The following is a 15,920-nucleotide window of genomic DNA, read 5'->3' as shown; positions in this document are numbered from 1 at the left end:
TCCCATCCCCATGGATCATAGTACGTACGTGACTGATTTTGGATTACACAATGCAGATGATGACATTATGTATCCAAGTTTGTGAAAAGAAAATACACATACATATGAGCAGATGTTTGAAAGTAAAATTTGCATTGTTGGAGAGGCAAAAATGCTGAATGTCCATAGTTACTCTGGATAAAAAAGAGTAATTTGTTGTATTAGCCAGCATGTTGAGCCGTGTTATATCACCAGGCTTGCTTAGTCTCCACTTCGTTAGGTCATCAAAACATTGGGCTAAGGATTAATAATGGATAACAAATGTTCTGTCGAAGCTACAAGATGTATACACACACAGTCACACACCAAACAATGTTATGTCCAAGCTAGAAGATATACACCAAACAAATGTTCTGGACACAAAAAAAAATGTCTTGTCCAAGCTACAAGATATACACCTGCAGAGTATATGCTAGCCTATCTACAATCAAACAAGAATCACAAATCAAAACATACTTAAGTATATAAAAAAAATCAAATTAAAATATAGTTGCCCCCCCTAAAAATGCTGACCAAAATCTAAAAGAATTGAATACGTCGGTGAGTCAAAGCTGATCTGGCCTCGCATCCGGCTGCCGGCGGCCGGCGGCGAGCCCACGTTGTTTGAGCATCTGGGTGTAGTTGAAGATGGAGTTGAGCCGCCGCTGCCGCTGGTCCTCGAACCCGCGGATGAACTCCTCCGCCTTGGCATCCACCTCGGACCGCCTCGCCTGCTCCTGCACCTCCCGCTCCGGCCGCTGCCGAGACGCCAGGACAAGCGCGTAGGCCTCGTCCATGCTCATCGCGTTCGGGTCCTCATCGTCCTCGTCCACATCCTCCTCGGCTGCCGGCGCCACGGGTGGCGGTGGTACGACCACGAGCGCGCGGGGCGACGGCTTGTTGGTGGGTGAACGCACACGCACCAGCTCCTCTGTTTCTTGATACGCGGCTGCAGCGGCGTCGGGCTGGAGGAACGACATGCAGGCGGACGGGAAGGAGAAGAGGGAGAACGAGCGGAGGCTCTGCAGCACCGCCGAGGAGGCCCTGCGCGTGACCCCGGCGCCGCGGCGTGGCGTCGCCTGAGATGGCCGCGGACGGGAGGACAGGATGGCGACGGCGGCGACCACGGCGTTGAGCGCGACGAACCACACGGCCTCGGACCCCAGCCACGCCGGCAGCGACGGCCACCACCACACCGTCGCCATCGTCAGCCAAGCTCGGTGGGATTCTCCTTCGCGCGTCCGGCTCTTACCCTGCGCTGCACGTACTGCTGCTCGAGGAGAACGGCTTGATAACTAGAGGCTTTACGGCTTAGACGGCGACTGTGTGGGGGGCTCGAGGATGGATGCACTGGTGGAGTTTATATAGTGCTCAATTAACTCGTTTTCTGGTTGAAAAGTAGCACGGCCGAAGAAGCTGTCCATGGCGGTTAGTCAGTCTCATAGATCCACTGTGACCTAAGCAATGCGGCCGGTCAAGAGCATGGACCGGGCGCGCCATGTACGTATCTTCACATGATTGGTTCCCATGGGAATGAACTTATCTATTTTCCTGCTTTATTTCGCTTCAGCCTATTTGTTTCTTTGGTGCGAGTGAATTTTAGTGGTGATGGAATCTCAAGGTTGACGGATTTATTGTTAAATAATTATGGAAGGAAACAACGCTGTTGGTAAGAGCATTTGTTTGAGAAACTGCAGGCAAGCAATTGTTTTAAATATATTTTAGTTTAGACCATGTTCAAGATTTTCATTGCAACAAAATCAAGGAAAATTATACCCGGATTGATTCTGTTAACCGAAAGCATACATAAATTCTATGTTAATTCTTTGTGATTTCCCTTGTAAGAGCCATTTTGTTGTAAATGACCACTCCTACTTTATTTTGTTGCAAAACTCTCACTCAGTGTGCACATGCTTAACCGATTGAGACCGTTTTTATTAATTTGCAGATGTAGCTGTTGCCTTTATTGAAGTTAGGTACTGACAATAGTATAATCTCAACATTTTTTTTGGATTCCACTAAGAAGTTGCTAATGATAGGTTAAACATCATCATACCGAGTTTTTCTATTTGCAAATCATTTTCACTACAACATCATGAATAAGGCTAATCATTCACTTGAACAGCTTGTGTGGGCCTACATCAACGAAAATCGGTTAAGCAGGTGCGTCACTGGTAGTTTTCTGTGGAGCAAGATGATTTATTAAGGGATCTTAAACTTCAAGTGACATACAAGATGTCTTTTCCATCTTCCTCTAATTTTAATTAGAACACAACATCTAGCTCTTGTTAATAATGGACTTAAATATTCTTTATGCACTATTCCTAAGAACGTCAGACATATATGCACACACATTTACCCTACTACTTCTTATACTCCTATAAGAAGACCTCCAAGATGGATGCATGTCGTCTAACATGAAATGATCGATAACACCGTATGCTATAGCTTCTAGGTTAGTTCATTAACTATTCAGATTATCTAGACTTAGGGGCCGGGGCGGTGCTTTCCAGGATATTACTCTTCGTGTGTCATCATCATCATCGCCATCACACTCGTGGGCCAAGTCGTCGTCGTCGTCATCATAAGGTCTGACTAAACGCTTTTTCTTAATGATTCTTCGTGCTGACCAGGTTTAGCGCTATTAACAATCTGCATGCATGCATGTCTCGACGTTATACGCTGCATTAGTTTGAAGGCGCGCGATGCACGTCACCCCTGAGAGACTTGGCCGCCAAGTAGCGTTCCATGCATGTTTGATTTATTTCGTGAGAAATCAGTACTGAGTAAACTTAAAATCTGAACATACATGGAAGGTTCAGGTAGCAAAGCAAACAAGTCACCTCCATGCATCGTGATGCAGCCTAGACACGGCAGACCTTGTAATCTTGCGTGCGTGCGTGCGTGCGCATCGGCGTCGTGCCGGCCGCCGGTACGGTGGTCGGCTTGGACTCTTCCTAGTTGTGGCGCTCGGGTGCGCGCGCTACAGGACAAGGTGGCGAGGGCCCGCGTGGAACAAGCAAACGCGTCTGTTCAGGTAGAACAGAAACATTCTCGTACGAATGGAACGAATTGGTTGGCAGGGGCAGCCACTTCTTACTGGAACCTGCTGCAACCGGTGGATCGAGCCGGAACCGTACCGGAAGGCTCTAGCTCGTTTCGCCGACTCGCCGCCGCCGTACGTCGTCGCTCGTGGTACTGTAGAGGGTTGGAACGTTCAGGCTGTGCACAAATATTATTGAAGATACAAATTATTGTTTTCTTTCAAAAAAAAAAGATACAAATGATTGCAATCGCAGCAGTACGCGTGTTGACCTGTAGATTTTTTCAGAGCAGATCCGTATGTTCCCAATCCGGAAGCGGTATACCCTTTCATTAGCACGCACGTGGGCCACGAATATTCCGGGGCTTTTTCAGTGCATCAATATTCGGGGCCTGGAAGGGTGCCCATATAGGATGCAAAATTGTGTAATTACCCAATAGAGCCAACTCAATATGTTTGAGTTTTTATTTACTCGGATTTTAACACTAGGGTAACTGGATTTAACACATTGAACGAAGGTCCTAGAACTTAAATTTTGTGTTTCTACTCCAAATTTTTAGCAAAATTGGTCAATATTTATTGGAGATGACTCAATATGATAGTTGGCCCTTCTGTGCAAACCAGTGTAGCTAGATAGACCTACATATCAGCACCACGTCAGAAGCCGAACCCTAGAACAAAACGTCATGTTCACACTATTGTTGGAGATAAATCAGTATGATAATCAGCTATTTTATATAAATAAATATGGCTAGACCTAATGTGTGGCCCCACATCAAAAGATGGATCCTAGAACTAAAACTCTGCCTTCACATCTTAAATTTTTACCCAAGTTGACTGAAATTTATTTGAGATGACTCGGTACGAGTAAGCTACCTTGTACGAGACAGACTCTAGAATTAAAACCTTGCATTTATACATCCAAATTTTACCAAAATTGGCTGAAATTTGTTAAAGATGATTCACCATGTTAGTTAACTACATCATGCAAATTGATATGGCTTTTATCAACATGTGGATCCCACTTCAAAGTGCGTAAGCTTGTTCAAACTAAGTGTTGCTAGTTACTATTTGGGCAACTCAGTAAATTTTTTTTGGTTGGCCCAATACCTAGTTAATTCATTCTAGGTCAAGTAGGTAGGGAACCGCTTGACCCAAACCTGACCCACTTCCATAGCTAGGTACCCATCAAGAGCATTGTGTAATCAAGTTAGTGCACTTTAATTTAGAGAAAAACGCAAATAGAGATACTAAGGCCAGTCTCGGTGCAAAGTTTTATTGCATTGTTATCAAATCTGGAGTGCAAAGTTTTATTGCATTGTTATCAAATCTGGAGACTTGTTAACTGTGCATGCTGGTTGTTACGGGGTTGAAACTCCTCTCTCATCTGATGAAACTGTTGGTGTTTTACCGCCTGCCCACCGAGGGGTATACCTGAGGTGGTAAGTTTTAGCTAGGGTGACGCCGAGATCAGGAACTCGAAGGTGCAAGCAACACAAGGTTTAGACAGGTTCGGGCCGTGATGTGCGTAATACTCTACGTTCTGTTTGGTGATTTGTATTGTCTTGGGTGTTGATGTGTTTTGAGGGGGTCCCTGCCCGCCTTTATATATCCGGGAGGACAGGGTTACATGAATCCTAGTCCGACACTAGCCTAGGAATCGTACTCGAGTAGCTTCCTTCTGTATCGGCTAGTCCTACTTCGCATGCGAGTAGAGTACAACATAGATAAGGTATAGAATATGTCCTATCCACTATTCCTGTATGAACTACGTTATGTACACACTCCCGTAGTCCCGGGTCTGACAAGCCTCCGAGCTCTTCGTAGCTGAGTACTGCAGGCTCCTCGAGTACTTCCGAAGTAGTCTTCGGCTTCTTTTGAAGCTCCGTCTTGAAGTTCTTTTTCGAGTACTTCCTTGGCTGCATCGAAGCTATGAGGTGCTCATGCCCCGAATTACTTCTTTGGTATGGTTTGTGATGGAAAATCGCACTCCATATGGAGTAGCCCCCGAGCCTTCGATTGAATCAGGCTGAGGGTCACATTAGTCTTGAATCTTCCTTGCTTACTCTTCGAATATATTCAACAAATAAGTAGTCGATGTCACGTACCCCGCAGCCCCCGAGCCTTGAATCCAAATCTCTCAGGGTTGGAGAAAAGGACCCAATAGTCGTGGCATGCAGTGAAAAAATGTTCCATTGGAAAATAATTGGTGTGATGGTACAGATGATAGAAGTTAGATTTGGAATTCGAAAAAATCCCTTTTTTCGGGACAATTAACCCTGAAAAAATAGTTAATCGAATAATTTATCAAAAAATCCACCAAATGACCCCTCATCTTCCGAATATTCCCTGTGACGACTCTTCAACTTCAGAACAGTAAACCTGTATCCGGCTGCTGGTTCTTTAACCCCGCGGTAATTTAGGGTAAAATCCGTGCTTCCAATCTTCAATCCGCCGAGAAATTTCCGAATCCCCAATCAGATCCGTGCTCCGCCTTCACCTCCTTTGACAAGCCCCAAGCTAGCCGAAGCTCTCCGCCCCTTCTCTACAGCCCCCGAGCGCATGCAAGTAAAGCAGCTTGTGGCAAACAGATCTAGAATGGCGCCCAAGAGATCCAACAAGAAAGATGGGAAGGGGAAGGAATCGCAGCCGCCTTCTGGGGAGTGGACTTACAGTAAGTGCTCCAATAACGACCTCCTAAATCTTGTTTCTGGGGGTTTGCTTCAGGGGAAAAATCTCGTCAACTGGCACCCTTCTTTTCACCAATCTTTTCCCATGGAGAATGTAGACGAAATCATCTCATTCTACCATTTCTCTAAACGGGGTTTAGCTCTCCCCACTTGTTCCTTTTTCCTTGGCCTTCTTTATTTCTACGGGCTTGAGCTCCATCACCTCAACCTGAACTCAATCTGCCACATTGCCCCATTGGGATTTTTTCCGCTATCTCTTCCGGGTAAAACCGCAACCTACCTCCAAAAATCCATCCGTTGTAGGGGGCGCTGGCATCCAGCTTAGGCAACAGGCCGGCGACAGATATCTTTTCTACAAATTCCCCTCCAACATTCCTGGATGGAAAAGCCATTGGTTCTACATCGGAAACCATGCTCCCCAACTGCCTGAAAGATCGGGTAATCCCTCTGTCCTGCGGCTGGAGTGGAACACCGAGCTCTCCAAGGGGGACATGGACCAAGTCAATGAGTTGCTAGCTCTCATAGCAGCTCATAAGGAAATGGGGGTGACCGGCGTGTCTGTAATGTTGTCATTCTTCAAAAGCCGAATCCAACCCATCCAGTAATGCCATACGCTAGGCTTCGAGTACATGGGTACTGAAGACCCGTCTCGGATGTGCATAGAGGAATTGACCAACGATGCCGCACTCATCCGGGTCAAGCGGGTGCTGCTGGATGTGAACACGGTCCCCTACGTTCTGGAACTGTTCTCCGCACAAAATCCTCTAGAGCCAGTAAGTTTTCGACTACTTGGAATAATTTCTATTGTTCTGTAACTTCCCCTGACTGAGAATCCTCTGCAGGGACACACGGCGTTGTACCGGAGTTATCCGCCACAATCTGACATCCCCCGACCGTACCACCTTCTCCCCAGCGCCGCAGCTGAAGCGAAAAAGGCTCAACCATCTGATGCTCTGCCCAGCGGTGAGACAACCGAGAGCGGGAGCCCCCTGGCGGAGAAGGCAGCTGAAGGGAAGGCGAACAAGAACAACTCCTCCAGATCATCCATGGAGTTGGTAGAAGCCTTGCCATCGGTCCCTCAGGGTCGTCGGGTGGTACGCACGTGCAAAGCAAACATGGTCGAATCCACCAAGTATGGGACCGCCGTCATGCGAAATTGTCAAGTTCTGTGGTTGTTGGATGCTTACTTTGTCTGTGTTGCAGTCCTTCTTCTTCTGCTCTTGACCCCAAACGCCGAAAGGTGGTCGGGACCGCATTTGTTGGGGATGATGTTCCAGCAGGTGGTTCTGCAGAAACTGCTGGGACTGACCCGTCGACTACTTGTGCAGGGGTCGTGACCATTGCCGTGGCGGGTACCTCGCCGGGATATCCCGCGCCCTCGGCTGAGACTGAAGAAGTCCCGCATAAAGAAATCCTCTCTATGAGTGCAGCTCCTTGTTCATAATGTATCTTTTGTTCATTCGACTTGTTTGATGATATATCTGACTCTGCTTTGTTAGGATTTTGTCTGCTTTGGGTTTGGATGAGCCAGAGCCTATCTCGGCTACTCCAGCCCCCGAGCCGCCAGTCGGACAACCTGAAGCGGAAAGCACACAGCTGCCGCCCCGGAACGAGGACACGACGCTGCCCGACTCACCACCTCCCAAGCCCCAGCACATCAAATCCAGTGCTGTTGGCGGTGAACAAGTCGAAGCCACTGATACCGCTCCTGCGGATGGCAAAGGTAAGTGTCTACCCCCTGTGGCTAACTGCTTAGATCGCAGGCTTCGTGTATTGAACGCTTTTCGACTTGCAGGTGCCCCGCAGCCATCAACTGAAGAGGCTCCGAGTACTTCTGGCAGCCCTGGAGCTCTGTTGATGTCTGGGAGAGGATTCAAGAACATCATCATCAAAGATCTATTGGATGATCCTCTCCTCACGGTCGACAACATGCAGTATTTCCAGAAGATCTCCAAGGAGATGTACAAGTTTACCCTGGTAAGGCATGACTGCTCTTCTGCCATTATGCTTTGTCGAGTTGTTTTATCTTCTCAATCTTCCTCCTTGTACAGGATGTGGCCAAACGCTCTTAAGAAAAATCTGAGAAGCTGAAAGCAGTCGAGAGTGGCCTCCAGGAGCTCCAAGCGAAGGATCAACACATCAAGGAAGAACTCCGAAAGAACATCTATCTTCGCAAGGAGCTCGACAAGCTGAAGCAGGAGCAGACACGGAAAACATGGCTGCTCAAGAACGTCATCCGTAATCTTGAGAAGTCCAACTCCGAGCTCCAAGAACAGCTCAAGGAACAGAAAAAAGCACATCAAGGCAAGTCCCTTCCTTGCTCGAGTATTTTCTCTAGCATTTGGTCTTGTGTTCTGAAACATTGTCTTCACCGCAGAGGTTAAGAAACTCTTAACTTATAAAGAAGAGTTACTTACTGACATGAAGAATATGTTGTATCGCTGTATAGATGATGTCTAGAAGCTGCAGAAGGTGATCAGCGATACGGAGCAGCAGTTCATCGAGTGCCTTCAGCAGATCAAGACGCTAGGCGAAGAGAAGAAACTGTCAGACCTGGGGCCACGGGGCTATGTACATCAAGGAGTCTACATTGGGCTAGGGGATAGGACGTGTCCTGTATCTTATTTATGTTGTATTCTACCCGCATACGGGGTAGAACTAGTCGATCCAGAAGGAAACTACTCGAGTTGTACTTGAGTACGATTCCTAAGCTAGTATCAAGCTAGGATCCATATAACCCTGTCCCCCCGGATATATAAGGGTGGGCAGGGACCCCCTCAAAACAGAAGATCACCAGATCAACATCAAGGCAATACAAACCATCATACAGGACGTAGGGCATTACGCATATTGCGACCTGAACCTGTCTAAATCTTGTGTTGTCAGCACCTTCGAGTTTCTGATCTCGGCGCATCCCAACCCAAAATCTACCACCTTGGGTATACCCCTCGGTGGGCAGCCGGATAAAACCCGACAGCTGGCGCGCCAGGTAGGGGGGCGCATCAGAGATCCGCTGGAGAACTCGATGGCTCTTTTCAAGTTCCCTAGTCCCGTGCTCCCTGAGGGCACAACTTTTGTTTTTGGCTCGTGGGTCTGTGTTGCCAACGGCGCAGGCGGATTTCGTCGGCACATCGTCGACGACACCATCAAGTTAAAAACACTCGCCTCAAGGCTCGATGACTTTGTCGATAATCTCAACGAGTTGCCATTTTTTGATTCTGCTAGGGAAACCGAGGCAGAGTCTATCACTACTGTTCCTTTCTCCGCGTTGGAGAAGGACTTGGACTCTCTGCTCCAGGCCGGGGGTTCCGATGCCACCGCATGTCGGGGGGCGGAGGATTACCTGGCCACTTGTGGGCTGATGATCTCCACCACCTCCGAAGGACGATCGTTCATTGGAAGGGGATGGATCTGTCCGATCTACTCGGACATGAAGACCGCTTGGTAGCCCACCTTGAACCTTTGCCCTTTCAGGAGGGCAGGGTGTTGGCCTCCATCATCGAGGGCTCGACTCAACTAGTCAAAGCCTCCTTTGAAGAACTCGCAACCCGCCAGGTGCTGATGGCAGAGGAGGGGAACGACGATGCCCTCATCCCCATCGGCGCACTTGACGGGATATCAGAAGACGAAGACACTGCCGATGCTATCAACAAGAACGATGCGGAGCGCGACGCGTGGCGTGCCAGGAACAGAGCTCGTGCAGTTCGTAGAAAGCGGGACAACGAGCGCATACGTTCTGCGCAGCGCGAACTCAATGTTGAATTCACCGCGGCAGATGAACGCGGCTTCAGGACTCCTGTGGCCAACATCGCTCGGGTAATAGCGCTACTCGAGCGAAGCAACGATCCCAACGTTCTACAAGCGCTCCGCTATGCCCAACGGGCATGGATCCAGCTGGACCAGCAGGCCCCGGCATCACTCGTCGGGGACGAGCGCGTCGGAGATAGCCGGAGCCTGGCCCGTCGACCAACAGGTGATCGCCCGCGACCCTAACGCAGCAATAACAACGATGGTACCGGTGGGAGTCAGGTCACCGGAGGGAGGCGGCAGCCACCTCCGGTGAACAACCTGAGGCAGCCCAACCACCCACGTCAACAACCGGACCTTCGCCAAAAGATCAATGAAGGGCGCGACGCCCGGTCAGTCCTCGACTCGAGGCGACGGGAACGCAAGGTGACTGAGCGGGACGATGCTGACTGCAGCGATCGTTTTCCTGTGTTCACTACGAGATTCAACAGCTACAAGTACCCGGAGGGTTTCAAGCCGATCGGCATCACCAAGTATGACGGTAAGCAGGCCCCCCAACAATGGCTCCGCTGTTACTCCACTATCATTGAGGTGGCCGGTGGCTCCAACACTACCAAAGTCGTCTACTTTCCGATGGCTTTGGAGCCTGCACCGCTGACCTGGCTGGAAAGTCTCCCCAACGACTCCATCGACTCCTGGGAGGGTCTCAAGAAGGTTTTCATCGACAACTTCCAGGGGGCGATAACCCGTGCAGGAACCCGACACGACCTCGCCCAGTGCAAGCAGGAGCGTAACGAACTCCTCCGGTCCTACACCCGCCGTTTCTTTGATGTGCGGGCCACCATCGCCAACATCACAGAGGAGGACATCATCGACTGCTTCTACAACGGCCTAACGGACCCAGGTATATATCGTGATTTTGGGCGTAACAGGCCGAAGACGGTTGCAAGACTACGTGACATGATGCACGACTGGTCCGAACAAGAAGAAAAGATGCACGAGAGGTTTCCAAGACGCACCGACCTCAACCAGAAGCGCAACAACAACAACCGGGCTGACAAAGGCCAGCGGGACTTTTCGGGTTCCTCCCGAAAACGCAAGCCAGACGATCTTGTCGCGGCTGTGGAACGTCCTTCGCGGGGCAAGAAGTCGACCACGCAGGAGCAGTTTGAAAAGCTCCTGCAGAAGAAGTGCCCATGGTGTGTCAACTCCAAACACGCAGCGATCGACTGCTTTCAGCTCAAGCGCACCTTTGGCTCCCCTAGAAACGGCAAGAAGAACAAGTCGACGGGCAAAGAGCCCGAATACGAGGACCAAGAAGATAAATCTGAGACAGCCAAGTTCCAGGATGCCTCCAAGACCGTCAATGTTATTTTTGGTGGTGATGAAGATTTTTGTTCCAAGCGAGAACAGAAGTTGCTGCTACGGGAAATTATATCCATTGAGCCGGCGGTACCACGACCACTCCGATGGTCGGAGGTCCCCATATCGTTTTCCCGTACTGACCAGTGGACCAGCTTTTCCGAGCCTGGGAAGTTTCCACTAGTGCTGGATCCCGTGGTCGTAGAAGTCAAGCTCACTCGGGTTCTCATCGATGGCGGGAGCGGACTTAATCTTATCTTTGCCAGTACGCTGAAGAAGATGGGTCTGGACCTGACCAACAAGCTTGTTCCGAGCAAGGCTCTTTTTTACGGTATTGTCCCTAGCAATGCCGCGCACCCGCTTGGAACAGTCGTTCTCCCAGTCACTTTCGGGACGAGGGGGAATTACCAAACCAAGTTCATCAAGTTCGAGGTGGCCAACTTCGAATCTTCCTACCACGCTATACCGGGGAGGCCGGTGCTCGCTAAGTTCATGGCGGTGCCGCATTACGTCTACTTACTTCTCAAGATGCCAGGACGCAGTGGCATGCTCACGCTCCGAGGCGACTTGAAAAGTCCTATGATTGCAACCAAGAGGCCATCCATTATGCATCGACTTTCCGCGTGCCAGATGCTTCCGGAAAAGTACTCGTGGCCGCACAGCAACTTTCTCAAGGCGAGCTGGACATTCCGACGAAGAAGGCAAGCCCATCAGGCGTCAAGTCGACAGGTGATGTGGCTCTCAAGTCGATTCAGCTCCAAGAAGGCGACTCATCCAAGACAGCCATCATCGGCGCGGGCTTGGGTGACAAATAGGAACTCGCGCTTGTCAGTTTCCTGCGGGCTAACCGAGACATATTCGCATGGAAACCATCGGATATGCCAGGGGTGCCCAAGGAGCTGATCGAGCATAGTCTTAATGTGTATCCACAAGCTGTACCAAAGAAGCAACGACTTCGTCGTTTTGCCCCTGATAAACGGGAGGCTATCAAACGGGAAATAGCTAAACTCCTCGCGGCTGGATTTATTAAAGAAGTAATCCACCCAGAGTGGGTAGCTAACCCTGTTCTTGTATTGAAAAAGAATAAAGAATGGAGAATGTGTGTCGATTATACCGATCTCAACAAGCATTGCCTGAAGGATCACTTTGGGCTCCCTCGCATCGATCAGGTAGTCGACTCAACCGCAGGTTGCGTACTGCTATGTTTCCTTGATTGTTATTCAGGGTACCATCAGATTGCTCTCAAGGAGGAAGACCAAATCAAGACCGCGTTCATCACCCCGTTTGGGACTTATGCCTACAAGACGATGTCTTTCGGGTTGAAAAATGCAGGCGCTACCTATCAGCATGCAATCCAGATGTGCTTCGCTGATCAGTTACACCGGAATATGGAAGCCTACGTGGATGACATGGTCGTGAAGACCAGAAGTCCCGAGGGCCTGATCGTGGATCTGGAGGAAACTTTCGCCAGCTTACGGAAATACCGATGGAAGCTCAATCCAACCAAGTGCGTTTTCGGCGTTCCTTCGGGTAAATTGCTCGGGTTCATCGTGAGTAACCGGGGCATCGAGGCCAACCCAGAAAAGATCACAGCCATCACTGATATGGAGGCACCTGTCACAATCAAAGATGTGCAAAAACTTACAGGGTGCATGGCAGCCCTTAACAGGTTCATCTCCCGACTCGGGGAGAGAGGACTTCCTTTTTTCAAGCTCTTGAAGCGTCAAGATAAATTTCACTGGACAGAGGAAGCCGAGCAGGCCCTGCAGGACCTCAAACAGCACCTACAGTCGTCCCGATCCTCACAGCACCATTGCCGGGTGAGACCCTCTTGCTTTACATTGCGGCGACTACCCATGTTATCAGCAGTGCCATTGTTGTCGAGCGCTCCGAGGAAGGCCATGCGTTTGGTGTGCAGAGGCCTGTCTACTTCATCAGTGAAGTACTCTCAGAATCTAAGGTGCGGTACCTGGCAGTCCAGAATCTTCTTTATGGCATACTGATTACTTCGCAGAAATTACGCCACTACTTCGAAGAATACCAGATCACCGTGATCACGGACTTCCCGTTGGCAGATATCCTACACAATCAGGACGCCACGGGCCGTATTTCAAAGTGGGCAGTCGAACTAGGGGCTTTGTCGATCGACTTCAAGCCACGCACTGCGATCAAGTCCCAAGCTCTAGTCGACTTCATGGCAGAGTGGAGGGAAAATCAAGTTCCAATTCCAGTCGACAAGCCAGAGCATTGGACCATGTATTTCGATGGTTCTCTCAAGCTCGACGGCGGTGGCGCTGGCGTGTTGTTCATATCCCCAAGAGGCGAACAACTCAAGTACGTCCTCCAAATCCTCTGGGAGGTATCCAACAATGAAACCGAGTATGAAGCCTTGCTTCACGGGCTTCGTTTGGCGATATCACTGGGGATCAAGCGGCTACTTGTCTACGGTGATTCTCTTTTGGTCGTCCAGCAGGTCAACAAAGAGTGTGACTGCAACAAAGAGACCATGGAGGCCTATGTGCAAGAGGTCCACAAACTAGAGAACAAATTCTCTGGCTTAGAAGTCCATCATGTGCTACGGGAGCACAATGTCGCTGCTGATGCCTTGTCTAAGCTGGGTTCAACCCGAGCACAAGTCCCAGCCGGGGTATTCGTACAAGAGTTGAAGCAACCGTCCATCAGCCCTTCACCACAGGTCTCCACCGGCACTGGCTCCGTACCGCCAGAACGGGAGGTTATGCTGGTTGGCGAGGACTGGAGAGGACCCTTTATCGACTTCATCCGAGATCTCGTATTACCGGCAGGGATGGATCCCAAGAGCGCTGATGCCGCCCGCATCATGCGACGGAGCAAGGGGTTCGTCTTAGTCGCAGACAGGCTGTATCGACGTGGTGCACGGTTTGGCGTGCTTATGAAGTGCGTCACAACAGAGGAGGGCCAGGACATTTTGCGAGAGATACACGAGGGAGTATGCGGTAACCATGCAGCGTCACGCACGCTAGTCGGCAAAGCGTATCGAGCTGGCTTCTGGTGGCCCACCGCCGTGTCTGACGCTGAGGACCTGGTGCGACGATGTCAGAATTGTCAATTCTTCGGCAAGCAATCACATGTCCCGGCTCACAACCTTATTACCATACCACCTTCCTGGCCGTTTGCATGCTGGAGCCTTGACATGATTGGGCCCTTTGCAACGGCACCAGGGGGGTTTACTCATGTCCTTGTGGCTATCGATAAGTTTACCAAGTGGATCGAGTTCAAACCTATCACCAGGCTTACTCGAGACAGGGTGGTTGACTTCATCTCTGATATCTTGCATCGTTTTGGTTTCCCCAACACTATCATCACTGATTTGGGTTCAAATTTCACGGCCAACCAATTCTGAGAATTCTGTGAAAATTCATCCATCGAGGTCAAGTACGTCTCGGTGGCACACCCAAGGGCAAATGGGCAAGTCGAGCGGGCAAACGGCTTGATCATTGACGGTCTCAAGAAAAGAATTTATGACGCCAATACCACAAAGGGCGGGAAGTGGATACACGAGCTGCCACACGTTATCTGGGGGCTCAGGACTCAGCCGTCCAAAGCCACAGGGCAGACTCCATTCTTTCTGGTTTACGGCTCCGAGGCGATTCTCCCAGCGGACATCATGTTAAAATCCCCAAGGGTCAAGATGTATAAAGAAGGCGAGGCGGACGAAGCACGATAGCTGGAGCTGGATTCTGTCGAAGAGGCTCGCTGCTCTGCTCTTGTTCAGTCAGCTCGTTACCTACAGGGGATCCGGCGATATCATGATCGCAACATTAAGGAACAGTCGTTTAGCATAGGCGACCTCGTCCTTCGTCGCGTCCAGGATGAGTCGGGTTTGCACAAGCTTAACTCAAGATGGGAGGGACCGTTCATCGTCATGACGGTTACTAGACCAGGATCTTATCGACTACAACACCCCGACGGTCAGGGCGTACCTAATTCATGGAATATATAACACCTGCGACGTTTCTACCCTTAAGGAGATTTGTCCCCAGCTCCTGTACGCGCCACGATTATTTCCCTTTTCTGGGTCAATATGGCGGCTTTGTGCCACATGACCCAAAATGCAAATTCTTGAATACAATGCGGAAGCTTTGGCCACGCTCAAGTTTTATCCAAATCGACTATTTGCCACAGGCATATGGGTCGTCGCGATGACAATCGTGTTCTTTCAAACTGGTTAGGCCCGTCTGGCTCGGGTTCTATCTAACCTGTTTGACATGTCCACATGATGGGCTATATCGACTACTCCTGAAGTCGTTGCACTCAGGGCAGTTTTCGACTGTTTGCTACGGGCATCCTAGTCGTCGCGCCACAAGCCGCGCGTTCCGGGCACGTTGGATCCCCTTGGTCGGATTTTATCTAGCTTACCCGATGAGCTCGCGTGAAGAGCTATATCGACTACCTTCTGAGTCGCTGCACTCAGAGGTAGCATGTCCCCACTACAGAGCAGACGGGGCTCTCAGACTTCATATAAGGCTATAGGAGGACAAATGTGGCTTCTTATTACAAAAGTCATAAACACGGGTTTTGTTTTTTTTCTCTGGCGGCGGTGTAAGATCTGAAGGCATAGAAAAAACCCTAACTGACTGCGGGGTTAAATAACCAGCGGTCAGGCAGTGGTTTACTGTGCAAAAGGTGAAGCGTCGCACAAGGGGAATACTTGGAATACGAGCGGTTTTTGGGTGGATTTTTTGGGCAGTTATTTGATTAACCATTTTTTCAAGGTTAATTGTCCCGAAAAAAGAGGTTCTTTGGATTTCAAGTTCAATTTCTGCCAATTACATCATCTTGGACTATATTTTCTTAACAGGGAACATTTTTGTCACAACTTTTTGGGATCCTTTTTTCCAAAATTCGAGAGATTTGGATTCAAGGCTCAGGGGCTGTGAGACACGTGGCATCGACTACTTATTTTTCGAAAGTACTCGAAAGATAAGAAAAGAAGACTCGAGACTAATTTAACCCTCAGCCTGATTCTTTGATTCAACCTAAGGCTTAGGGGCTACTCCATAGGGAGTGCGATTATTCAT

General features: G+C 49.6%; 1 protein-coding gene across 1 annotated transcript; it reads right to left on the bottom strand.

The window, feature by feature from the left end:
- Window positions 1-375: 375 nt before the first annotated feature.
- Window positions 376-1,344, bottom strand: LOC112882918. Its single transcript, XM_025948115.1, has one exon. The coding sequence runs from the start codon at window positions 1,221-1,223 to the stop codon at window positions 585-587; it is 639 nt and encodes a 212-aa protein (XP_025803900.1). The 5' UTR covers window positions 1,224-1,344; the 3' UTR covers window positions 376-584.
- Between the last annotated feature and the right edge of the window lie 14,576 nt (window positions 1,345-15,920).

The sequence above is a fragment of the Panicum hallii genome, chromosome 2 (genome assembly GCF_002211085.1).
Source record: "Panicum hallii strain FIL2 chromosome 2, PHallii_v3.1, whole genome shotgun sequence".
Classification (NCBI taxonomy): Eukaryota; Viridiplantae; Streptophyta; class Magnoliopsida; order Poales; family Poaceae; genus Panicum; species Panicum hallii.
Note: the sequence above shows the minus strand (reverse complement) of the source record. Positions and strands in the feature narration are given on the sequence as shown.

Bases quoted from the DNA above. Each gene is read 5' to 3' on its own strand.
- LOC112882918 (XM_025948115.1), bottom strand. From the start codon at position 1,223: ATGGCGACGGTGTGGTGGTGGCCGTCGCTGCCGGCGTGGCTGGGGTCC.